The 25,172-nt window shown below is 40.8% G+C and overlaps 2 protein-coding genes across 3 annotated transcripts in view; one reads left to right on the top strand and one right to left on the bottom strand.

Annotated features, from left to right (window-relative positions):
• The window catches only part of REV1 (REV1 DNA directed polymerase), a 68,356-nt gene extending 59,154 nt beyond the window's left edge, over window positions 1-9,202 (top strand). For both annotated transcript variants that reach the window (XM_017861361.1, XM_017861360.1), the window contains exons 15-23: window positions 1,349-1,451; window positions 2,982-3,147; window positions 3,376-3,569; window positions 5,000-5,233; window positions 5,855-5,975; window positions 6,572-6,786; window positions 6,875-7,031; window positions 7,332-7,434; window positions 8,329-9,202. In XM_017861361.1, coding sequence (XP_017716850.1) covers window positions 1,349-1,451; window positions 2,982-3,147; window positions 3,376-3,569; window positions 5,000-5,233; window positions 5,855-5,975; window positions 6,572-6,675 — 922 coding nt within the window. In that variant the 3' untranslated portion in view covers window positions 6,676-6,786; window positions 6,875-7,031; window positions 7,332-7,434; window positions 8,329-9,202. The remainder of the gene's footprint in view (window positions 1-1,348; window positions 1,452-2,981; window positions 3,148-3,375; window positions 3,570-4,999; window positions 5,234-5,854; window positions 5,976-6,571; window positions 6,787-6,874; window positions 7,032-7,331; window positions 7,435-8,328) is intronic.
• A 612-nt stretch (window positions 9,203-9,814) lies between these two features.
• The window catches only part of EIF5B (eukaryotic translation initiation factor 5B), a 68,929-nt gene continuing 53,571 nt past the window's right edge, over window positions 9,815-25,172 (bottom strand). The window contains 12 exon segments of the mRNA XM_017861364.1: window positions 9,815-10,290; window positions 10,680-10,841; window positions 12,691-12,782; window positions 12,785-12,828; window positions 14,672-14,836; window positions 14,967-15,043; window positions 15,154-15,285; window positions 16,439-16,570; window positions 18,782-18,943; window positions 19,088-19,270; window positions 19,637-19,746; window positions 19,749-19,767. Coding sequence (XP_017716853.1) covers window positions 10,183-10,290; window positions 10,680-10,841; window positions 12,691-12,782; window positions 12,785-12,828; window positions 14,672-14,836; window positions 14,967-15,043; window positions 15,154-15,285; window positions 16,439-16,570; window positions 18,782-18,943; window positions 19,088-19,270; window positions 19,637-19,746; window positions 19,749-19,767 — 1,386 coding nt within the window. The 3' untranslated portion in view covers window positions 9,815-10,182.

The raw sequence follows: 25,172 nt of genomic DNA, 5'->3' as shown, positions 1-25,172 counted from the left end.
TATGTTACACTGTATGTCATCTGTGAAACCAAAGTTTTGAGGCTTTTGACACTTTTGAAAGCTACTTACAAGGAACTATGAAGTACAGTTTCATTGAAGATTAGCTCATGCCAGCCACACATGGTGCATTCATGTGTATGATGATATTGCTAAGTCGTGAGATGACTGCTCTTAAACAGAGAAACTCCCAAGTTACCATGAAAGCAGGAATTACAGATTACAATTAGACAGCATGATTTATGAAATACATTTTTTTATCAGTTGTTATCTTGAATTATATTTACTGACGTAAGTGTTAATGATATATACATATATCTCAAATAGTAAATAGTGGTCATTTATTTATTTACTTTAAAAACTTATTAATGTAGAGATAGGATCTTGCTCTGTTGCCCAGGCTGGTCTTGAACAATCCTTTTGCCTTGACCTCCCAACATTTTGGGATTATTTTGGTGTAAGCCACTGTGCCCAGTTTTTAGTGGCCATTTCTATAAGCAGATGAAGTAATGCGATTGTCTTCTTAAACATTTCTATGGGAAAATCAGATTCAATTTATAGTATTTTTTTCTGGGACTATTTCTTGTTTAAAGGCCTGGAACTTTATTTGTTCATTATACATGGAAAGGATCATCCAAAACACGAAATAACTTTCCTTTGGAAAGAGAACTGGTAGTAATTTGTTAATCTGTTACTGAGTTAGTAATTCTGTTTGTAATGGGACACCTGCTCATGCCAGAGAAGCTCAAACAGCTCTGAAGGAAATGATAGGTGAGGTCATCACATCTTTGGGACCTAGTAATGCTGATGGATCATTTGGTCCTCTCTCAAGAGTTCTTAAAGATCTAAGAATTGTTTATTGGCTTTACTGTAAACACAATGAAAGGAGAGTCAAGAAACAACATACCGAGAATTCACCTTTCTCTTCTGAATATTTGCTCTACCTCAGCATACATAATCTTGGAACCTAAAACTTATCTTGGAATCAAGAACATTGTGTTTACCATTCATTTGTGCTTTAGCTGGAAAATATGTATTTATTTGTGCATGTGTTAGCTAAAATACACCTTTTTCTAAATTTCTCAACTGATTTTTACTTGACCCAGGTGTCCATTATCGTTTTTACCTTGAAGTTCCAGTGTTCCATAATTTTTCTTTCCCCTTTCTTTGCCAATGTAACTAATTTGGTATTTCTGGCTTCCTTGAAGGGAGACTATGGCATTCACTTTTATAATCTTCTTTGTAACTGTTTACAACTTTTCTATAACTCTTTTAAACCGTTCCATACGACTTTAGTACTAGTGAATACATATGGAATGAAGCTTTTGTTTTATAATTCTGTCACTTACAGGACTGTAACTCTTGACCAGGCAACAGATAATGCAAAAATAATTGGAAAGGCGATGCTAAACATGTTTCATACAATGAAACTAAATATATCAGACATGAGAGGGGTAAGTGTATAGTAACCTTGTAAATTCTGACTTTCTGTAATTTTTGTGTCATTTGAGGCTTGCTCTCAGAATGGTTATTGCTGGCATATAGGGACTTTATATGTAGGTCTTCAGCTGCTTTGTGATACAAGGAAAAGAGAAACAAAATTCTTGACTTTTCCATTTTGATCTCCTTCATTTTAGAATAATTTTCTTAGATTCTTACTGTACTTTTCCAGGGTACCCCTTATTAACCAGGGGCTAATATACATGTCCTCCCTGTTCTTGTTCCTAGAAGTAGATATGACTGTGAGGAGTATGAATACATAAATTTTGTACCTTTAAGTTCCTTTTTAATCAAAAACATACGCTGCTGTCTGCCATATGATGACCTAGAAGGGAGTGAAACCACAGCACATCCAGATGCCTTTGAAACAGGCAAGAGGCATCAAAATGTCAAAACCATAGATTTTTTTTGTTTTTTTGTTTTTTTTGAGATGGAGTTTTTGCCCTGTTGCCCAGGCTGGAGTACAGGGGCGCGATCTCGGTTCACTGCAACCTCCACCTCCTGGGCTCAAGCAGTTCTCCTTCCTCAGTCTCCTGAGTAGCTGTGGGTACAGGTACCCGCTACCACACCCTTTTGTATGTTTAGAGATGAGGTTTCACCATGTTGGCCAGGCTGGTATCAAACTCCTGACCTCAGGTGATCTACCGGCTTCGGCCTCTCAAAGTGCTGGGATTATAGGCATGAGCCACTGTGTCTGGACCCCATCTCTACTAAAAATACAAAAATTAGCCGGGTGTTGTGGTACATGCATTATAGTCCCATGTACTCGGGAGGCTGAGGCAGGAGAATCACTTGAACCCAAAAGGCAGAGCTTGCATGAGCCAAGATCATGCCATTGCACTCCAGCCTGGGTGACACAATGAGGCTGTGTCTCAAAAGAAAAAAAAAAAAAAGAACCTTTGTAGGTTTAGTTTTATGTGTGCATGTGTACGTTAAGGGTTGTTCTGGCTTGATTGTGGGCTTTGTTGAAGGATTAGTCACTAAGCCAGCCGTAATTGTAATTTCTCCCTGAAATACTGTTACAGTGGCACTTTATGGAGGGGTCTGCGGTGTGCCTGCTGTTCACCAGTCCCACCAGTATTTTTTGAGAAGTATTTCATTTTAAAAAGATAAAAATAGTTGTTTCTAAGTAGCCTGTCCTCAGATTTTTTTTTTATCCTAATTTAAAACCTTAGTTGACCAGAACATCAGTGAAATATACAGTATTCCACTTGTTTGGATTTTCTGATTTTAAAGACGTTTTGGTATATTTTGGGAGAATTGGATACTCTGAAGTGTGAGATGAATGACCACTCACTAGCTAGTCTAGAAATTGTTTTTGTAATAAGTTATATAGAATGCTGTTGTTTGAATACTTTCATTTACCTTTATTCTAGAAACAGGATCTAGGAGGTAGTAAAAAGGATTTGCTGAGGATTTTGCTTAGCTGAATTCATATTTTACTTTAGTTTTCCTGGAAGCATACTCTTTATTCTGGGTTCTAGGTTGGGATTCACGTGAATCAGTTGGTTCCAACTAATCTGAACCCTTCCACATGTCCCAGTCGCCCATCAGTTCAGTCGAGCCACTTTCCTGGTGGGTCATGCTCTGTCCGTGATATCTTCCAAGTTCAGAAAGCTAAGAAATCCACAGAAGAGGAGCACAAAGAAGGTTGGTGGTCATCAGTGGGGTTCTTGTTTAGGTGCTGCTTATGTCCTTGGAAAGATGGCAGTTGGTTTTAAACTTGACACAGCTTTATTGTGATTTTAAAAAATTATATTCTTCATTATGATGAATCAATAATAAAGTTTTTTTATTTGTAATGGACAGAGGAAATCAGGGATTAAAGGCCCTGCCCGATGATCTGAAGAGGCTATTTTATGTATTTTCTCTTTGTAGTATTTCGGACTGCTGTGGATCTGGACATATCATCTGCTTCTAGAACTTGCACTTTGCCGCCTTTTCCCACACATGTGCCGACCAGTCCTGATACTAACAAGGCTGAGTCTTCAGGGAAATGGAATGGTCTGCATTCTCCTGTCAGTGTGCAGTCAAGACTTAACCTGAGTATAGAGGTCCCGTCACCTTCCCAGGTACATTTTTATAGTCCTAAATATAAGTACATTTTATAGTCATCCACATATAAGTACAAAAATATAAGTTTACAAATGAAAATGGCATTTTTATTTCTTCATCCGTTTAATCAAGAAAGGGAGAACGGGTCACTTGTTCGGGTAGATCATGATGTTGGATTCTAAATAAGCAATAATTGGGTTGAATGAAAGTGCTTTTGCAAAGATTTGCCACTCTTGCAAGTTGTAAAGCATAGCTGAAAGGCAGTCCTCCTGTGGACTGCCATTGTCTGTGACAGTGGTCATCATGTAGACTTACTGTATTCAGCAAGGCAGCTTTGGTGATTAGTGGTGAAGTAGAGGCCTTATGTCAAAGGGCTTTTGCAGTATTTGCAAACAGGTCTCTAGGCTGAGACCATCCTGGCTAACCCGGTGAAACCCCGTCTCTACTAAAAAATACAAAAAACTAGCCGGGCAGAGCTTGCAGTGAGCTGAGATCCGGCCACTGCACTCCAGCCTGGGCGACAGAGCAAGACTCCGCCTAAAAAAAAAAAAAAAAAAAAAAAAAGGTCTCTGGAGTTTTGGATGGTTTAATTCAGCTTGTGTGGGCTGTACATGTGATATGCTGCTGGCATCCCTTGGTCCTTGAAAGTAAGGTAGCACCTTAAGCTATATTGGGCAAGTTTATTTGTGCCCCCGCACCCCCTGCATGGAAGGAGGCAGGAGATGTTAAATACTAGCTGTAAAACTAGGGGAAGGGGCAATCAATGCTGATACGCTTGTATGGTGACAGATACCCACAATTAGTTACTCCTGGCAAGGTGTAAGATTGGCCTACCCAGTTGATGGGATTGCATGTTTCCAAAGGGCCAGATGTGCATGGACAGGTGGAGGGAGGCCCTGGTCAAAGGAACAGTGGGTTCTGTCCTGCAAGTTAGAGAAAATTCAGCTTCTAGAAACCCTTTCTTCCAGTGTGCTGCTGTCAGAGTAGAATTATTTGTATTTTTGGGCAGTCTGTCATCTGAGAGGTGAACTTTTGACTCAGGACTGTTAACCTGTCCAGAATTTTAACATGTGCCTCAGGCCTTCACCCCTCCCCAGGGGTGGGATCTAATTTGAGCTTCACCAAGGCTATCCATATCTGTTGACTCCAATTGCAGGACATTCTGTGAGTATATTTGGACTTACCTGGTCATGTGGTAGTGGCGAGTAGTATATACACTTTTCTCCAGACTACACATACTACTTCAGGCTTCAATGACAAAAGGCCAAGACGTTCCAAAAATGTGCTGATTTTTTGGGGTGGCTTTCCTAGCTTGATGATCTGTCTGTACCTTACGTTGATTATCCAGTGTTCAAATTGAAATTGAAAGTGGCATGTTAACTCCCAAACACGTCATCTCTGAGCATGCTTTAATAAACTTCAAACTCGTATGTTTGGCATTTCATAGCTGGATCAGTCTGTTTTGGAAGCGCTTCCACCTGATCTCCGGGAACAGGTAGAGCAAGTCTGTGCTGTCCAGCAGGCAGAGGCACATGGCGGCAAAAGGAAAGAACCAGTAAATGGCTGTAACACAGGAATTTTGCCACAACCAGTTGGGACAGTCTTGTTGCAAATACCAGAACCTCAAGAATCGAACAGTGACACAGGAATAAATGTAATAGCCCTTCCAGCATTTTCACAGGTAAGTTAAATATGGGAACCCTCTGCTGTAGTTTCAGTATTCTCACCCCCTGCTCCAGCTCAGGACCTGTCTCACTTCCCTTTCTCCCCTCCCTTTCTCCCCTGTATCTGACAGCACTTCTACTGGGGAGGGGAGGGGAGGGAAGAGTGGGCTTGTCTCCATCTCCTGTATCTGCAGGATGTAGACACTCAGAGCAGCCTCCCGCTGAAACCAGCAGAGGGAAGAGACGGGGGAGGGCATGATAAGACAGAAGCACATTGATCTGACACAAACAGATCAGTGGCCACACTTGAATACAGCAGAGTGGAGATGTGTAATCCTACATGGGGCTGCAACAACCTGAGTTCCTGTTTTAATGTTTTGCTTCCCATTTTCTACTAGTGCATTTTGCCCAGGTGGTTCTGCTGTTGTAGTGGGTTTTTTAAGTTAGTACTCTTAATTCCTTATTCTTGCTGTAACCATTTTGAAGATTTAATCAGCTTTGATATTACGGAACTGTTAAGAATTCGTACAGATCAGAAAAGTAAGATTTGAAAACAAAATCTATTTTGTGAAAAAAGATAAACCAGCTCCCATCTAGAAGGAGTTCAGGTTTGACTTTGACCTTGTCTTTTCCACTAGGTGGACCCTGAGGTATTTGCTGCCCTTCCTGCTGAACTTCAAAGGGAGCTGAAAGCAGCATATGATCAAAGACAAAGGCAGGGCGAGAACAGCAGTCACCAGCAGTCAGCCAGTGCATCTGGTGAGCCTTGGAAGTGGCATGTAACAAAAATGAAGATAAAGAGTAATGGAGTCACTGTTGTCTCATTATTGCAGTATATAATGGCCAAAGTATAAGCTGTTAGTTGCATTAAAAGCTCTTCATATTGGGATAATATCTGCTGTATACAGTATGAGTAAATATCGTCATATTTTAGTTGGATTTGTGTCTGTACTTTCAGGATTTAAACACACCACTTTTTACTTTTTTAAAAAAGTTGGGATAGGACATTACCAGAAGTGTCTTGAATACTTGTTCAGCTAGTTGTCCTTTGAGAGGAATAAATCAAAGGATGTAAGTTCAAAATGCATCACAAACACCAAACCCACATTTATGACTACCCATCATAGAAGAGCAACATGCCAAAGGCCGAATTAGTAAGTGGCAAAGCAAAGAGAGAATTGGAGAGCCTGCACTTTGGGCCACTGCCATTCACTGCCTCTCACTTGGGGCAGGAGGGGAGGTGTAGGCTAGGGAGCCTGTTGTATTCGGGAGGAGAAAAGAGAACCCAACCTACTATCAATCCAGACTATCCGTACTAGCAATTTGTTGAGGATCTTGTATCTATCTTCTCTTAGTGCCAAAGAATCCTTTACTTCATCTAAAGGCAGCAGTGAAAGAAAAGAAAAGAAACAAGAAAAAAAAACCCATCGGTTCCCCAAAAGGATTCAGAGTCCTTTGAAAACAAGCTGCCAAACAGTCCTGCAAAACTCTGCCAGGGGCCTGTGGCAGTCCCCAGAAGTTAATTGATGGGTTTCTAAAACATGAAGGAACTCCTGCAGAGAAAACCCTGGTAATTCTTTAACTTTGACCTTGATGAGATCTTAATGTACCTGGATAATGTGTGAATACAGCAATTTTATCCTTTGTTTTCTTAACAGGAAGAACTCTCTGCTTCTACTTCAGGTGTGCCAGGCCTTTCTAGTTTGCAGTCTGACCCAGCTGGCTGTGTGAGACCTCCAGCACCCAATCTAGCTGGAGCTGTTGAATTCAATGATGTGAAGACCTTGCTCAGAGAATGGATAACTACAATTTCAGGTTGGCTTGGCCTGTGTTAGATGGCCCAAGGCTGAGATGTAGTCGTCTCAGGATTTGAGAACATAAACAGACTAAACTATGTAGATTTAACCCATTTCTCTAACTCTAATACGCTTAAAGCAGCTACCCCAGTATCTTTTAAATTCTGGGGCTTGCTTTGAAAAGTAACAAAGCCCATTCCTTTGATAGCTGTTAGCGGCATACTTGTAGAAATGCAGTTTTCCTTTATCCGTGTAGATTTCTGACTTTCTCCTTCAAAAAGATACACTGGTCCTCATTTGAAGTTTTTCCCCTTCCTAGATCCAATGGAAGAAGACATTCTCCAAGTTGTGAAATACTGTACTGATCTAATAGAAGAAAAAGATTTGGAAAAACTGGATCTAGTTATAAAATACATGAAAAGGTAGTAATTCATCACTTTTATCAAATGGGAAAACATGGCATGTCACAATGGCTAATTGAAGGTGTACTGAGAAGTTTGAAACTTTCTGGGAAACTGTCCTCATTAGGGTTAATGAAAAAGTGATATCCATTATTTTGCCATGTTGATTAGGAAATAAGGTTCCAAGTGTGTTGCCCTCAAAGTCTTACATGTGATTAGGAAACCACAGGAAGTGGGCTGGGTGCAGTGGCTCACGCCTGTAATCACAGCACTTCACTTTGGGTGGCTGAGGTGGGTGGATTGTTTCGAGACCAACCTGGCCAAAATGGCATAATCCCATCTCTACTAAAAAATACAAAAAATAAATAACCTGGAGGTGGTAGTGCCCACCTGTGGTCCCAGTTACTTGGTAGGTAGAGGCTGCAGTGAGCCATGATTACACCACTGCTCTCCAGCCTGACGGCTTGTCTCAAAACAAGCCTTTTTTTTTTTTTTTTTTTTTTTTTTTTTTTTTTTTTTTTTTTTTTAAGTGTTCTAGGATTTTATTTTTTGAGATAGAGTCTTGCTCTGTCACCCAGGCTGGAGTGCAGTGGTGGGATCTTGGCTTACTGCAGCCTCTGCCTCCTGGGTTCCAGAGATTCTCCTGCCTCAGCCTCTCAGGTAGCTGGGATTATAGGCATGTGCCACCACGCCCAGCTAATTTTTGTATTTTCTATAGAGACGGGGTTTTACCATGTTTGGCCAGGCTAGTCTCAAACTCCCGACCTCAGGTGATCTGCCCACCTCGGCCTCCCAAAGTGCTGGGATTACAGGCATGAGCTGTTTTTTTTTTTTTTTGGCCAAAATCAATTTTATTTTAAAAGGAGTAGTCTTAAGGACTTTTCCTGATGGCATTTCTTCTCTCCCTACCTTTAGGTTGATGCAGCAATCGGTGGAATCGGTTTGGAATATGGCGTTTGACTTTATTCTTGACAATGTTCAGGTGGTTTTACAACAAACGTACGGAAGCACATTAAAAGTTACATAAATATTATTACCAGGGAGCCTGGTGCTCTCCGATCGCTGTGCCATAAGTGCTTGTGAGGTATTTGCGAAGTGCATGATAGTAATGCTCGAAGTTTTTATAATTTTAAATTTCTTTTAAAGCAAGTGTTTTGTACATTTCTTTTCAAAAAGTGCCAAATTTGTCAGTATTGCATGTAAATAATTGTGTTAATTCTTTTACTGTAGCATAGATTCTATTTACAAAATGTTTGTTTATAAAGTTTTATGGATTTTACAGTGAAGTGTTTACAGTTGTTTAATAAAGAACTGTATGTATATTTTGTACAGGCTCCTTTTGTGAATCCTTAAAAACTCAACTCTAGGAAGCAACTACTGTTTATTATACTAAAAGGCTGAAAAACCTCCAGGCCAGACTGCTAAGCTCTGAAATTCCTGAGAGGTCTCAGACCAGGATTCTACTTGTTCCGAGAAAGGGTAAAGCTTCTAAACCATCTTACTCTTGTCTCCAAGCATGAACACAGGAGCATGTTAAGAAAATCTTTACTTCTTCCATGTGGAGAAATCTACATATTTTGAATTAGAAACACCCTCACACCCACTTGAAGATTTTTTTCCCTGGGAACATTATGTCCCATAGATCAGAGGTTATGTTGTCTTTGCCTCTACTGGCCACTGAGAAACTTTGATGATAAAAAAGAACGGTATAGATTTTCAAACGGATATAAAATATTTTATGCTATATGTTATACCGTAACTTTAAAATAAAAATGTAGTTTAAAATTCTCTGCTAGTGGATATTTGGAACTTTTTCCTCAAACACCCCACATTGACTTCAACAAAACCCTAACACTAGCTACAGATTACCACTATGAATGAATCATTAAGTTGTGTCCACAACAAGTTAGAAGCACTAAGCCCAAATATCAGGAAATGTATGTATGATGGAATTTTCTAGGACAAAACAGATCAAGATTATTAATGTATAAAAATCTCTACTGTTACCAGGTGCTGGCATACAAGGTAGTGTGATAGTTGGTAAGGTAATTCTTGTCCTAGGAGGACAACTTGTGGGAGAGAAGCTACACTAACATGGAAGCCTAACAGAGCTTGCTGGTGGAGGTCTGTTTTCTTTCTTTATTGGTAGTTTGGTTTGGAACTGTGATGATTACAATGGACTCATGACTACACAAGCAGTAAAAAGCAGCCAGCTGTGCTTTTACACCATGGTTTCACACAAAGCAGATAAATACCAGAATGCCTAATTTTCTATTTTATAAAAGCCCTAAAGGCATATGGCAGAAGAATGCTGGAAAAATCACTGTGGGAAGAATATGCATAAATAAAGAAGTATTTCTTACATCAAAAAAGTCCCAAGAATCACAAAATCTGCAGAAGCTTGGTTAATCAAATACTGCAGTACTGATTTAATCAGTATAAAATCGAAAGAGCTTTAGATCTGTAATAAAAATCCAAATTTGGGGAAGGGCAAACTTTAAAACAGCAGCCAAGTAGAGAAGGGTTGGGGAAAGGAGAGGTGAGTGAACAGGCACATTGGAACTGTGGGGACATGTAATTGACCACTGTCAAACCAGTGTAAGTTTCTTGGTTTCTCATGGAAAACATTTTATACACCTATTTTTCTTCCTTCCATACTTAAGTCCATCAGTGTCCAGATACATCTGTTCCATTTTTTGTCTTATTTTTGGTGGGATATTACAACACAGTATTGCATTTACTCCAGTTCCTGCTCCGTGTGAAAAAAAATTAGATGATTTCAAATACTTTCTTCAGCTCCACAATAAGCTGCCAGTCACTCTTCTGCATTTCGTCTCTGAACCAGTCTTTGAGTGCATCAATGGACTGCCGGCTGATCTGCAATGCCCGAGGCACAAACAGGGTAAACAGAACATAACAAACATGTGCCAAAGAAAGCTGTGGCCCCAGATGCTCGCTCTCACCGTAATAAAGCTTATGCAGTGCTTGCCTGCCTAAGGGAGTAGAATTCCAAAATCACATCTGGTTGGCATGTCAGGCACAAGGGGATCTAAAAGTCCTAGCTTTCTCTGTTGGTGCTGCTTTCCTGATGGGGCAACTTCCTCAAAAGACAAGGCCCAGCTAGAGGTCAGGCCCGCCCTAATGGGGGATCCAGTCCCATCAGCTACTACAATCAAACTGAAGTCCAAGGAGCTACTGGGTACGGGTGACCTGAGAAGAGTGATTCCCCATTTCTTAAAGCATGCCGCTTTTGCTGAAATACTTACCTTACTGACAAGAATGTCTGTAGCTTCAAAATGTCTTCCAAACATTTTGGGCGACTCACCAGGGATAGGTTCTATTTTTACACAGACTTCTTGTCCTTTTTTTGCAACATCCACTTGTTTATGGTTTATTTCAATACTTGTTACTATTCCGATGTCAACAAACTGTAAAACAACATATTACAACGCATGCTGAAGAATTCATGCCAATCACAGGCTCCATGGCTGGACAACTGAAATAAGAACTGGAGCAAAAGCCTGTTTTAAAAGTCATGGCAGTGCGATCCTTCCTTCATCCCTTAAGGTCTCACAGTGTAATGTTTTGGTAAATTAGGCTGGCACCACCAACACCCTGTTCCCTTAACGACGGCTGTAAGACTGACAGGAGATAATGTGCTTTGCAAAACATTCCAAGTGCCCTGTTGACCCAATGTCATTTCATATTTTTGCTCTACCATTTCACGTGACAGGTGCCATATAGAAGGGATCAGCAGGCACAAAGGGTCTGAGTCAGGAATGAGCTTGAAGTGGCTGGTGGGAATGAAGTCAGAGTGAGGACTGATCCTGAAATTTTAAGAATGATGGCCTGTGAGCAGATGAGTGATGTGATCTCAGAGTTTGGGGCAAAAAACCCTGACTCCTTTGTGGAGAAAAGGACTCGGGAGAGTAAGAGTGAAAAGAGAGAGAGCTCTGTTTCATTTAGGAGGCCAAAGCCACATAGAAAATAACACAAATAAATGTCCTGGCTTAGTCCACTGAAATGGTAGAGAATCAATGACAACTTCGAAGTGCCACTGCCTATTACAGGAACCAGGTTTGGGGCAGGGAAAGTACTAGATGAGGCTGGAACATCTCACTGCACAGAAAGGAAGAAGATGCTCAGACAACTGTGTGTCGAGGATACAGGAGCCAGTCAGTTTAAATGAGCTCCGACTGACCACAGTGGATCATCTATCAAAAGAATAAAGGTAATGGATTATATTTAAAACAAAACAAAACAAAACCCTGCTAAGTCTATGACTCAATAAAAAGGTCAGTGGGAAGAGGTTCTTTATAAGAAATCGGGGGACAGGTATATCCACAATTTTGCCACCATCTATGTAATAGCTGACAGGCAAGGCTTGCCAGTGGGTACGAAAGCCACTGGGATAAAGGCTGTTGGGAAAGAGGATGTCCATTAGGAACTCCAGGTACCAGATAGATTACAGAGTAATTACAAAGGGGCAAGTTTCTAATGGAGATGATTGGGGCTAGCACTTTCCCCAGGGAATAAGAGCATCAGCAGCAGTGAGACAGGCTGGCTTATGCAAGAGGCAGGCACACAGGGAAACTGCATGTCTTCCCAATAATTCTAACCTGGTCGGGAGGGAGAGAAACAGATAAATCCAAATGGAGAAGGAATTTGCAAAACCACCGGGACACTTCAAAAAAGATGGAGGACTGTTCTTGACTGAGGCTCAACCACAAAACAGCCCCAGTGCAAGACAGTTTGCAGGGCACTGAGCCAGATCGGTGGGGAGAGTTACCAAGACATCTTTGGGATAATTGGTGAAATGTTGAGGGCTGCAAATTATAGGATATTGTTGAAATATTATTCATTTTTCTTAGGTATGCTGATGGAAAGGGAAGGTAAACATGGGTGTTCATTATACTCATTTTTAAGCTTTTCCACAGGCTTGAAACCTTTCAAAATAAAATAAAAGGCAATAAAGTGCTGTGGAGCCCAATTAACTGAAGCACTGAGATCAGGGCTAAGAGTCAACACTGACTATGGAGCACTGGTATTTACCAACACTGAAGCACAGCAGGTGACAGGCTCTGCTTGTTTTAAAGTTACCACATTTTCTTCCTACTGAGGTAAAACACACTGAAACATTTGTTAAGAAGGTGGAGACCACACTAAATACACAGCACAATACTGTGACCTCCAAGAACAAAGCTGTGTTGCCATGACTCTTGGACACCCATTTACTGCTTTAAGAAATGACCCACAAAATGTACAACTAGAACTTACATTTTTGCTTGGGACACACATGGGTGTCCCCTGTTTCACCTGACCTGCTTCCACTGTCACCCCCATCACTATCGGATCTCGAGAATTAAAATGTACTGAGGGAGGATTTTCATCTTGCAGGGGAATACTGCTATGTGCCTGAAAGGAAAAAAAAGAATTTTTAAGCTTACAGAATCACTTAAACATAAACAGAAAAACTGCAGCTGAACATCAGGCTTCTCGCATTAGAGGAAAGCAGCTTTCCCCGCGGTCACAGGAGAGGGGCAGGCAGGCGCTGCTTCCTTTTCTTCTTAAACTCCTCCTCCCCATTCTATTGCTTCCCAAGTCTTTGCTTTTCTTCTCTTTTAAAGCCCTACCTCCAACAGAAGCTGCATCACAGGAGCATTCTGTTCCTAGTCTAAACACTGAGCTTGGCTGCTGAAGACGTCAGCCAGCCTGGGGCTTAGAACCTAGGCAGTACCTGGTGATAGGCAGGGCTTCGTCTGGCACCTGTGTAGGCTACTGGGGGACCACAGAGCCATCAAACCATATTATCACCCTCCTCTTCTCCACCACATTCCCAAACCATTGATCCAAAAGGCCACTACATGATGACCCTGCTTACTGAGCACACGCTTAAAGTGCTTTAAAAGTTTCCGGCAGTCTTCTTAAGCAGAATTCTCACTTCAGGTTTCATGATCTAAAGTGAGCACATACCAGTCTAAATCCTAATATTTACTAGTAAGCGCCACTTAAAAATGTATCCCAAACTACACCATCACTCCTGTCATCACTGTGGTCTGAATCACCTAGACCTCTTGCTTGGACTATGGGAGCCTCCTGCCAGGGTCTTGCCACTGACTTCCTAACAACCCAGGGTCTACATAACAACCCAGTGAGCCAGTCTGATTGTGAACACAGCCTTGGCAATGGCTTCTTGCACAACTCAGAGCAGCTCAATCCTTCCCATGGCCTGTAAGATCCTTGACAATACAGGTCCCACCACCCTCTCTGACCTCATTTATCACTGTCCCCTCTGGTCACTCCGCCTCACACTGCTGTTCTCTCTGGACATTCCCCATGTGCACTCTGTCTGAAGAGATGAGATGCCTTCCTCAACCACATCATTAATCACAGTCCCTCCTCTCCTTATCTAGGCCCTTCCCTGCTTTATTTGGTTTTTCAGCACTTGTCAACATGTGTTAATTGTCCTGCAATAAGAGCCTGTCTCAGACAAGGCACAGTGGCTCACACCTATAATCCCAGCACTTTGGGAGGCAGAGGCAGGTGGATCACTTGAGCTCAGGAATTCAAGACCAGCCTAGCCAACATGGCAAAACTCTGTCTCTACCAAAAATACAACAAATCAGCCAGGCATAGCGGCGTGAGCCTGTAGTCTCAACTACTCGGGAGGCTGAGGTGGGAGGATCACTTGAGCCCAGTAGGCAGAGGCTGGAGTAACCCGTGATCATGTGACTGCACTACAGCATGGGTGACAGAATGAGACCCTGTCTCAGAGGGGGAGGGAGGCCGGCCTGGTTCGCTGCTGATGCTTCCTCCACCACTGCGGCAATGTAGTTTATTTCTGCACTGTGAGTACTCGGAAAGTTTGGTTCAGGAATGGACTTCTCTCCCACAGCATCTCTCACCTTAGTTCACAGTTTTCCTCACTCAAGTTTTATTACTTCCAATCTGTGTAATCCCAGATGAGCAAGATAAAGTCCCGAAATAATAACTACTAACCCATTAACAAGACCCAAGTCTGCCAAGATTATATTAAACTGAAGTCACAGACAAGACTTGTTTGTGTACTGCTGGAACGTCCCCAGTATGCTGGGTTTCTGGTTTGCAACACACCATTGCAGGATGCAGGATGCAGGATGCAGCCGCTGGTAGAGGAGCCAATGCCGTGATTTTGCTGTTTACAACCCTTTCTGGAATTCAGTAATTCTCAACCATGTTCAGTAACAAAGACGCGAAGTCAATAAAAACAGTAACTTACTTAAATTCTTCTTGTTTCTGTTTCTTGTAGTCTTGTCTATATTTTGTGAAGGCATCAAATAAATGATAAATAATTTCTGCACTAAAAATTCTAACTCCTAAACTATCAGCCATTTCTTGTGCATCTCGTTCGATTCTCACATCGAAGGCCAAAATCACTGCATACCTAAAAGGTTAAAACACACCAAAGACCATTCAGTGAAAAACAGAGTATGCCACAGAGGACAGTTTTTAAAGAGACAGTTTTAAGATAGGTAAGTAACATGAAAGCCTTCACAGCAAGAGAAATTACTTACTGAGGGTCATGTTCCAACATCACTGAAGCCTTCATAACATCCTTTTTATGCACTGGGCCAATGTTAATTCCTGCATACTGAAAAAATGGGAGTTTCCATGTTTATCTCTATGTATCAGGTAATGGTAATGGCACCAAAAACCACGACCAGCCACCACTCACTTGTGCAGCTAGCTGTAACTACTTACGGGCACTTCCGATGTTTTCAGAAATTCAAGTAGAGCTTCCAAAGAACCCAGTGTAGACGCCTGGACATAGACTCCTTTTTCTTCTAATTTGATAGCATTTAGTGTCTGCTTTAACTCATGGATCAATTCATCCTTGTAAAGAAATCAGATTTGATAAGGATGTCAACACACCTCTATCCTCAGCAGTCTAGAATTAAATTGTGTTTCTCTCTTTAGTCAAGTACTTATCTGCAAATATGAAACTAAGGCTTAGACAGAGCAAAAGGCACAACAGAACCTGTGCTGGAATGGAGGAGATTTGGGGGCCATACCCTAAATGTATCTCGCTTCACCTGTGTCTTAAGTTTACTAATTTTGAAATATGTTTAATCTCTGCTCCACTTGGCAAATATAATAGATGGGTGGGCAGAATTAAACAGTACAGAAGAAAAAATTTTTTAAAGTTAAAAAAGTACCACATAAATGTAATGTGTTATGATAGCCCAAAAGCTCAGCTTGACTCTGTTAACTAGGAAATACCATAATCTCATGATCTCAGCAGCTCCTTCCTCCATCACTGCTCGTCTGGAAATGGAAGAAGAGATTTTAACCAGAAATAAGTAAAACAAGTTTATCAAGTTTATGCCACTGAAGGGACGTAAGCCCACTGCATACTCAGGACTGGCTGAAGAGGCCTGTCCTGTTCTCTCACTGGCCCTGAGATAGCTTATTCCCAACAGCATGACTTGATGCTGCCTAATAAACATGGCCCCAGGACACAAGAGCCATGTGCTGGGAACAGGTATATTTTCTCTTTGGCAAGTCAACAAACTATGGCTCAAAGTCCACTTTTATGAAACTACAATGGACACGGGCCAAAAAATAATATACAACTTCTAGTTTTTTTTTTTGAGACAGGGTCTTGCTGTTGCCCAGGCTGGAGTGCAGTGCCATGATCTCGGCTCATTGCAGCCTCCGCCTCCCAGGTTCAAGTGATTCTCCTGCTGCAGCCTCCCAAGTAGCTGGGATTACAGGCATGCATCACCATGCCCAGCCAACTTGTAGCTTTTGACTCATTTTTTTATTTGAATAAAATGCATTATTTCTATAATTCTAGTACACATAAAAATTATACCAATTCCTATGACTGTACAAACTGAAGTAATTCAAAAGCATCAAGTTTGCTAAGAGGCCAAGAGATGGCAGGCTTCACAAAGACAAAGCCAGTTTTGGTCACCATCCCTAGCATGTGCAATGCTGACACATGCCAGAACTTTTGAGGAAAAAAAATTTTAAATGGACTTACTTTAAGAACAGGGATTTCATCTTCTTTATAAGCCACGAGGAGGGGTAAACCAGCCAATGTTTTCTCCAGGTCTTTTCCAAGAATCTTTACCCCCTGAGCTGCTTCTACTTCTTTATGCTTTTCATACTGGTTCTATAGAGATAAAACGATATAAGAGAATATCATCATGATCTTAGAGGTTTCTTAAACTAGGCACGAAAAGCAATAACCACAAAATAAAAGACTGATAAATTTAACATTAAAATGAAATATTTCCATTTCTCAAAATACCACAGGAAAAGTCACAAGAGTAGAAGATATTGCAAAACACACCAACTAACAAACCAGTATCCTGAATATATAAGCGCATATAGATCTGTAAGAAAGATAATGCAGAAGAAAAATGTACATCTCACGGAGGAAGAAATAAATGGCTAATAAACATTTTTAAATGACCAACCAGGTCAACAATTAGGCAAATGCACACTGAAACGGCAATGAGCTACACACCAGAATGGCAAAAAAATTTTAAATCTGACATCCAAGAATGGATGAAGATGTAAAACAATGAAACTAATACTGCGGTTGAGAATATAATTTGTTACACTCACTGTAGACAAGTGTGGCCTTCACTCCTAGGTATACATACCCCAGGAAACTGGCACAAACACATCAAGAGATATACACAGAAGTTCACAGCAGCAGCATCGTAAGAACAAAAATCAAAAACTGGGCCGGGTGCGGTGGCTCACACCTATAATCCCAGCACTTAGGGAGGCTGAAGTCAGGAGTTCAAGACTAGCCTAGCCAACATGGTGAAACCCCATCTCTACTGAAAATACAGAAATTAGCCAGACATTGTGGCATGCACCTGTAATCCCAGCCTGAATGACAGAGTGAGACTCCGTCTCAAAAAAAATAAAAAATAAAATAAAAATAAAAAACTGGAGATCACCTACATTTCCCATCAACAGAACAGATAGATATGTTGTGATACAGTCACACAATGGAAAAGAAATCTTAAAATTATATACATTTTTTTCACTAAAGGAAGCCAGATATAGGCCAGGCATGGTGGCTCATGCCTATAATCCAAGCACTTTGGGGAGATGAAAGTGGGTGGATTGCTTGAGCCCAGGAGTTCAAGACCAGCTCGGGTGACATGGCAAAGTCCCATCTGTAAACAAATTAGCCAGGTGTGGTGGTGCGCACCTGTAGTCCCAGCTATTCAGGAGGCTGAGGTGGGAGGATCGCCTGAACCCTGGGGAGGCTGAGGCTGCAGTGAGCTGTGACTGCACCACTGCACTCCAGCCTGAGCGACAGAGTGAGAGCCCATCTCCCCAAAAAAAAAAAAAAAAAAAAGCCAGCTATAAAAGTACACACTTAGAATAACTCCATTTCTACATAAAGTCTACAGACACGTCTAAGGGAAGTACTCTCAGACACAAAAACAAAGCAAAGCAAGGGTATCTGTTACTATCATAAAATGCAACCATGGTTACCTCTATGAAAGGTCTGGGGGTAGGAGGGGAAGGTGGGGAGGGTGAGCAGGAAGAAGCACACAGGAAGCCTCTGGGTGCCAGCAGCATTCTGACTCTTCATCTGGTTGCTTCCCACAAATGTGTTAAACTTTTCTGCTATGTTTTGTGTACTTTTCAGGAGCAATTATTTTATTTCACAATTAAAAACGTCAATAAAAAACTACAGTTGACCCTCGCACAACTGCATATGTCCACTTATACTCAGATTTTCTTCCACCTCGGCCACCAAAGACCAACCCCTCTCTTTCCTCCCTCAGCTTACTCAACATGAGGATAAGAATGAGGACCAGTATGATGATCCACTTCCACTTAACAAATAGTACATCTATTTTCTCTTCCTTATGATTTGCTTAATCACGTTTTCTTTTCTCTAGCTTGTTTTATTGTTAAGAATGCAGTATGTAATATATAAAACATAAAAAACGTGTTAACCGACTGTTTATGTGATCGGTGAGGCTTCTGGTCAATGGTAGGCTATTAGGAGTTAAGTTTTTGGGGAGTCAAAAAATATATGTGGATTTTCAACTGGCCAGGGAGTCAGTGCCCCTAGCCCTCATGCTGTTCAAGAGTCAACTGTAGTTAGCCGTGTAGAACCAAAACAATGTAGTTTAGTATCTGGGAAAGGCCTAGTCTGGTAAGCAGGTACTTTCACGCATCTCTACTCTTGACAGACAGGCCTTCCAGTACGATGACATCTAAAATAAAAGGGAGAGCAAGGGATGTTATGTGTTCTGTATTAAGTCAAACAGCTTTAAAGGTGAGGAAACAATCTCAGCAGAACTTTACAAGTCCCCACGTGTCAATGCTTACCACCTCAGCGTACCTTCACTCGTAATTCCTTCATAGGAGGAGGTAACAGGAGGCCTCGAATCTGAGTTACAATGGGCCCTTCCACTCCAGGAACAATGATTGTATCTCCTTCCTTCAAACGCCCATTGATCAAGATGACATCTATCGTGGTGCCCATCCCTGGGAGAGCTTTAACCTAAAAGACATTATTACAAAGAGAAAGACATACATACAATGCACCATGTTCATTAAATCTAAAAGTAGTCAATATCCTCCACTCAAGGAACTTGCCATTTAAAAAAAAAAACAAAAAACAATAAACTGAAAAATTGATCATTACCTCCATCACCTGTGCCCTCAGCTCTTCACAGTGCGCAAGTCTCTTGCTCAACATGGTCTGAGTTAACTCGACAAGAAGGTAGATCAGACTTCCCATGCCATCACCAGTATGTGCAGAGGTAGGTACCAAAGACACAAAAGTGCGGGGATCTTTATTCTCATAAAACAAAGCAGCATTCAAACCCTAGGAGCAAAAATCATCCAAAACGCCAGGCTGTAAAGAAAACGTATCTGGAATAGGTGTGACTAACTAGAAGGTGAATGAGCAAATGGCTCATCATTTTGAAACTCCTCATAAAAACTAAAAATGATCATGTATATTCTATAAGCACTAACTATATTATAGCAAAGTCATTCTAAGTCAACTCAGTTTTCTAAATTAAAGTATTCAGACTGCAAAGAAAAAGGAGAAAAGGAAGAAGAATTTTAAAAGTAATCGCTGTCAACAGAGGAAAAGAACCAGTATTAACGAAAACACTGACTTCATTATAAAGATAATATAATAAATATTCTGAGATAGGCTCTGCAGAAGGAAGGAAGGCCTTCTTACCTGCTGTGCAAATTCTACAATAATAGCTTTTGCTCGCTCCTCAAATTCATCTTTTGTATTCTTTTTCTGCTTCTTTAAAGTAGCAGCCACATCAGAGTCGGGACTCTTTTCCAATCATATAACCTATCAATCTGAAAAAGTTTTTTCATGAGAAAGATCTCTAAAAAATTCAGAACATTCAAGAATTGTATAATAGCTCCAGAAAATTCCTCATGTATGTCTCATATATACAGAACAGTGTGACTGACTTACTCATACACTTGATTGTACCAAAAGCTCCTTTCAGACTGCTTATCGGCACCTGCTCTTAAATTAGAAACTGCTGCAGTGCCATGCTGCCCTGTCAACCTCCGTGAGTTCCTAAGTAGCTGCCATTTGTTTGCAAAAGATAATATCCTAGAATTATCCTAAGACTATTAATGTATATTGTTGAAATTCCAAAACAGTTTTTGTAACAGGAACAATCAATCCCAGCAAGTACCATCACTATAAAATTATATAGCAAAAACTTTAAAATGTATATATATTTTCTGTCTCAGGGAACAGCCTATTTTAATTGTTTTATTGCTCAAATTAGGATTAAATCTGTTTTGTTAATGACAGAATCTATTTTCCCTCACTTTTCAACAAGAGAGATAAATGAGCATAGAAGAAATGAAAAATACTTACTAGCCAAACAACCAACCAACCAAAAGCATAATCTGGGGACTGAGTTTAGGGTGATCAAATAAAGAAGCAGACGAATCTGAATGCTACTAAGGAGACAAATCAGTGGGAAATGACGGATGTTAAAATTAGAATAGGAGGTCCTTAGAATATTTATAAACATGTTCAACACCTTTAAAGGAAAAGCCTGAAGCTTGTAAAGCTAAATAATAAGAACATGTCTAACTAGTACTTAGAAATTAATACCTTTAAATGCTTATATCAGAAAAGAGTATCAATAAAACCAAAAGCTAATTCTTTGAGATAATTCAATTCCTGCACATTCTTTCAGAAAACAGAGGAGGAAACACTTCTCAACTCATCTTATGAGGCCAACATTACTCTGATATGAAAATCAGATAAAAAGCATTACAAGAAAACTACATATGCATATCACTCATGAACACAGACACAAAAACAACAATGAAACATTACAAATCAAATCTAGCAATATATCAAAAGGATAACAAAGACAACCAACTAGGGTTTATTTTAATAATGTAAAGTTGGTTTCACATTTAAAAAATTCAACAGTAATTATGTTGCTAACAGAACGGAGGAGAAAATGCACATGAACATCTCTAAATATGCAGGAAAAGAATTTGACAATATCAACAACCATTCATGATTAAAGAAATAAAAACATAAAGCACTCTAAACAACCTAGAATAGAAGGAAACTTCCTCAAACTTAATAAAGGGCATTGACAAAAAAAAAAAAAAAAAAAAAAACCTACAGCTGACATCATACGTAAGGGTGAAAGACTGAGCACTTTCCCCTAATATCAGGAATAAGGAAAGGATGACGTTTACTGTCATTTCTTCTATTCAATGTTATTTAGAAGGTCTACTTAGTACAATAAAGAAGAAAAAGAAGTAGAAAGCATGTAGATAAGGGGGAAAAACTGCATTTATAAGCAGATAACATAATCACATACACAGAAAAACCCACATTATTCAAAAGAAGATACTGGGCCAAATCAGTGAATTTAACAAGGTCACAAGATACAAACTGAATGTAAATGTGATGAACAGCTGGAAATCAAAAAAATTTTCATGCTATTTACAATAGCATTAAACCATGAAATACTTAGGGATAAATTCAGAAAAATACGTCCAACGTGTGGACAATAAAACTACAAAATATTGCCAAGAGAAAGTAAAGAAGGCCTGGCCAGGCATGGTGGCTGTCTTAAATCTTAGCACTTTGGGAGGCTGACGCAGGCAGATTGCTTGAGCCCAGGAGTTCGAGACCAGCCTGGGTAACACAGTGAGATCTTGTCTCTATTTAAAAAAATAAATAAAATACAAAATAATTTTAAAAAATGGTAAAGAAGGACTAAGTAAATGTACAGAGATACCAAGTTCACTGATCAGAAGATGCAATATTGCTAAAAGAGCCAATTCTCTCAAAATTTATCTACAGATTGAAACGCAATCCCAATCAAAATCCTAAAAGGCTTTCTGTAGAAACTAACAAGCTGATTGAAAACTTTATATTGAAATCCAAGGACCTAAAATAGCCAAAACAATATAAAGAAAAACTAAGTTGAAGGATTTAGCACTACCAGTTTTCAAAACTTTACTATGAAGCTATAATGAGACAGGGTAGCAGTGGCATAAGAATGTATACAGAACAATGGAACAACAGATAAATTCTAGGAACAGATATATATGGTCAACTAATTATTGACAAAGATTCCAAACTAATTCCATGGGGGAAAAAATAATCTTTTCAGCAAAGAGTCTTTAAATAACAAAATATTTCTATGGAAAAAAAGTAAACCGTGACCTCACACTATATAAAAAATCATCAATCTCAATGTAAAAGCTTAAACTATTAAACATCTGGAAACACCCGAGAAAAATTTAATGAACTTGGGATAGGAAAAGATTACTTACATAAAACACAAATCATAAAAAAATTAATTGGGGCCAGGCATGATGGCTCATGCCTGAAATCCCAGGACTTTAGGAGGCCAAGGTGGGCGGATCACTTGATGTCAGGAGCTCAAGACCAGTCTGGCCAACATGGTGAAACCCCGTCTCTACTAAAAGTACAAATTGGCTGGGTGTGGTGGCATGCACCTGTAATTCCAGCTACTTGGGAGGCTGAGGAACAAGAATCACTTAAACCCAGGAGGCACAGGTGCAGTGAGCTGACATAATGCCATACTGTACTCCAGCCTGGGCGACAGAGCAAGGCCCTGTCCCCAAAATAAATAAAATATAAAAATTAATTGCATTTTACCAAAATCAGAAATTTCTTCTCTTCAAAACACACTAGTAAGAAAAGGAGGCTGGGCACAGTGTCTCATGCCTGTAATCCCAGCACTTTGGTTGGCCAAAGTGGTGGATCACTTGAGGCCAGGAGTTTGAGATCAGCCTGGCCAACACAGCAAAACCCGGTCTTTACTAAAACACACATACATACACATACACATACACACACACACATACACACACACATACACACACACACACACAAAGAAAAAGAAAAGAAGAACCGAAGAAAAGATTGAAGAACCGAGTGCGGTGGTGCACGTCTGTAATCCCAGCTACTCGTGGTTTAGGCACAAGAATCGCTTGAGCCTGAGGGGCGGACATTGTAGTGAACCAAGAGTGTGCCACACTGCACTCCAGCCTGGGCTACAGCGAGAGATAGTCTCCAAAAGAAAAAACAAACACACACACAAAAACAAAAAAAAGAAAATGAAAAGCCAAGTCCCAGACCATAAGAATATATCAGCAGTACATACAAGTGAAAAAAGAGTTGTTTTTTTTTTTTTGAGACGGAGTCTCGCTCTGTCGCCCAGGCTGGAGTGCAGTGGTGCGATCTCTGCTCACTGCAAGCTCTGCCTCCCAGGTTCACGCCATTCTCCTGCCTCAGCCTCCCTAGAAGCTGGGACTACAGGCGTCCACCACCACACTCGGCTAATTTTTTTGTATTTTCAGTAGAGACGGGGTTTCACCATGTTCGCCAGGATGGTCTCGATCTCCTGACCTCGTGATCCGCCCGCCTCGGCCTCCCAAAGTGCTGGGATTACAGGCATGAGCCACCTCGTCCGGCCAGGAGTTATTTTTTTATATATTTTTTGAGACGGAGTCTTGCTCTGTTGTCCAGGCTGGAGTGCAGTGGTGCAATCTCGGCTCACTGCAAGCTCCGCCTCCTGGGTTCACGCCATTCTCCTGCCTCAGCTTCCCGAGTAGCTGGGACTACAGGCGCCTGCCACCATGCCCAGCTAATTTTTTGTATTTTTAGTAGAGATGGGGTTTCACCGTGCTGGCCAGGATGATCTCCCTCTCCTGACCCTCATGATCCACCCGGCTCAGCCTCCCAAAATGCTGGGATTACAGGCATGAGCCCCCGTGCCCGGCTCAAAAAAGGAGTTATATACATGGAACCAGAAGTATAAAGAACTCTTAAAACTCAACAGTAAAACAACAATCTAATAAAGAACAGAGGATTTTGAACATACTTTTCACAGAAACAGATATTGTCATCTCTCTCTAAGCATAAGTACGTGAAAAGCTGCATAAAGCCATTAGTCACTGTGGAAACAAACTAGACCACAATAATTTAGCACTCAACTACACACCTACTAGAATGCTGAAGGTAGGGCGAGTATTCACAAAGATATGCAGAAACGGGAATTCTCAACAGATAAATGGATGAAGTGCAGTATTATTTGGAGAGTGGACTACTATTCAGCAATAAAAAGGAAAACCTTTTATACATGTAATGATAACATGAATAAAGTATAGTAACATGAGTAACAAAAAATGCCAAACTTAAAAAATTACACACTATATGATTTCATTTATATGAAATCATAAAACAGGCAAAACTAGTCCGTATGACACAGGAAGATCAATACTAGCCTGGGTTTAGGGACGGCAGTAGAATGACTGCAAAGTAACATGAGAGAACTTTTTTGGAATGACAGTGGTTGTAAATTTGTCAAATTAAAATAAACACTTGGCATGGGGTGCATTTTCTTATACATATGCTTATATTATATTATATTGTAGTCTACTAAGTGTGATAGCATTGTATCTTTTTTTAAAAAGCAATGTATACACCTTAATTTAAAATACTGCTAAAAATGCTGGCCGGGCGCGGTGGCTCAAGCCTGTAATCCCAGCACTTTGGGAGGCCGAGACGGGTGGATCACGAGGTCAGGAGATCAAGACCATCCTGGCTAACACGGTGAAACCCCGTCTCTACTAAAAAATACAAAAAACTAGCCGGGCGAGGTGGCGGGTGCCTGTAGTCCCACCTACTCGGGAGGCTGAGGCAGGAGAATGGCGTGAACCCGGGAGGCGGAGCTTGCAGTGAGCTGAGATCCGGGGCCACTGCACTCCAGCCTGGGCGACAGAGTGAGACTCCGTCTCAAAAAAAAAAAAAAAAATACTGCTAAAAATGCTAACAAACTCCTGATTCAACAAGTCAATCTTTTTGCTGGTAGAGGGTCTTGGCTCGATGTTGACAGCTACTGACTGATCAGGATGGTGGCTGACAAAGGCTGGGGTGGCTGTAGCAATTTCTTAAAAGAGACAGCAAAGAAATCTGTCCCATCAATTAACTGATTCTTCCTTTCATGAAAGATTTATTGGCTGGGCGCAGCGGCTCACACCTGTAATCCCAGCACTTTGGCAGGCCGAGGCGGGCAGATCACCTGAAGTCAGGAGTTCAAGAACAGCCTGACCAACATGGAGAAATCCCATCTCTACTAAAAATAAAAAATTAGCCAGGCGTGGTGGCGGACGCCTGTAATCCCAGTTACTCGGGAGGCTGAGGCAGGAGAATCGCTTGAACCCGGAGGCGGAGG

This window comes from Rhinopithecus bieti, unplaced genomic scaffold (assembly GCF_001698545.2).
Source record: "Rhinopithecus bieti isolate Rb0 unplaced genomic scaffold, ASM169854v2 scaffold_61590, whole genome shotgun sequence".
Taxonomy (NCBI): Eukaryota; Metazoa; Chordata; class Mammalia; order Primates; family Cercopithecidae; genus Rhinopithecus; species Rhinopithecus bieti.
Note: the sequence above shows the minus strand (reverse complement) of the source record. Positions and strands in the feature narration are given on the sequence as shown.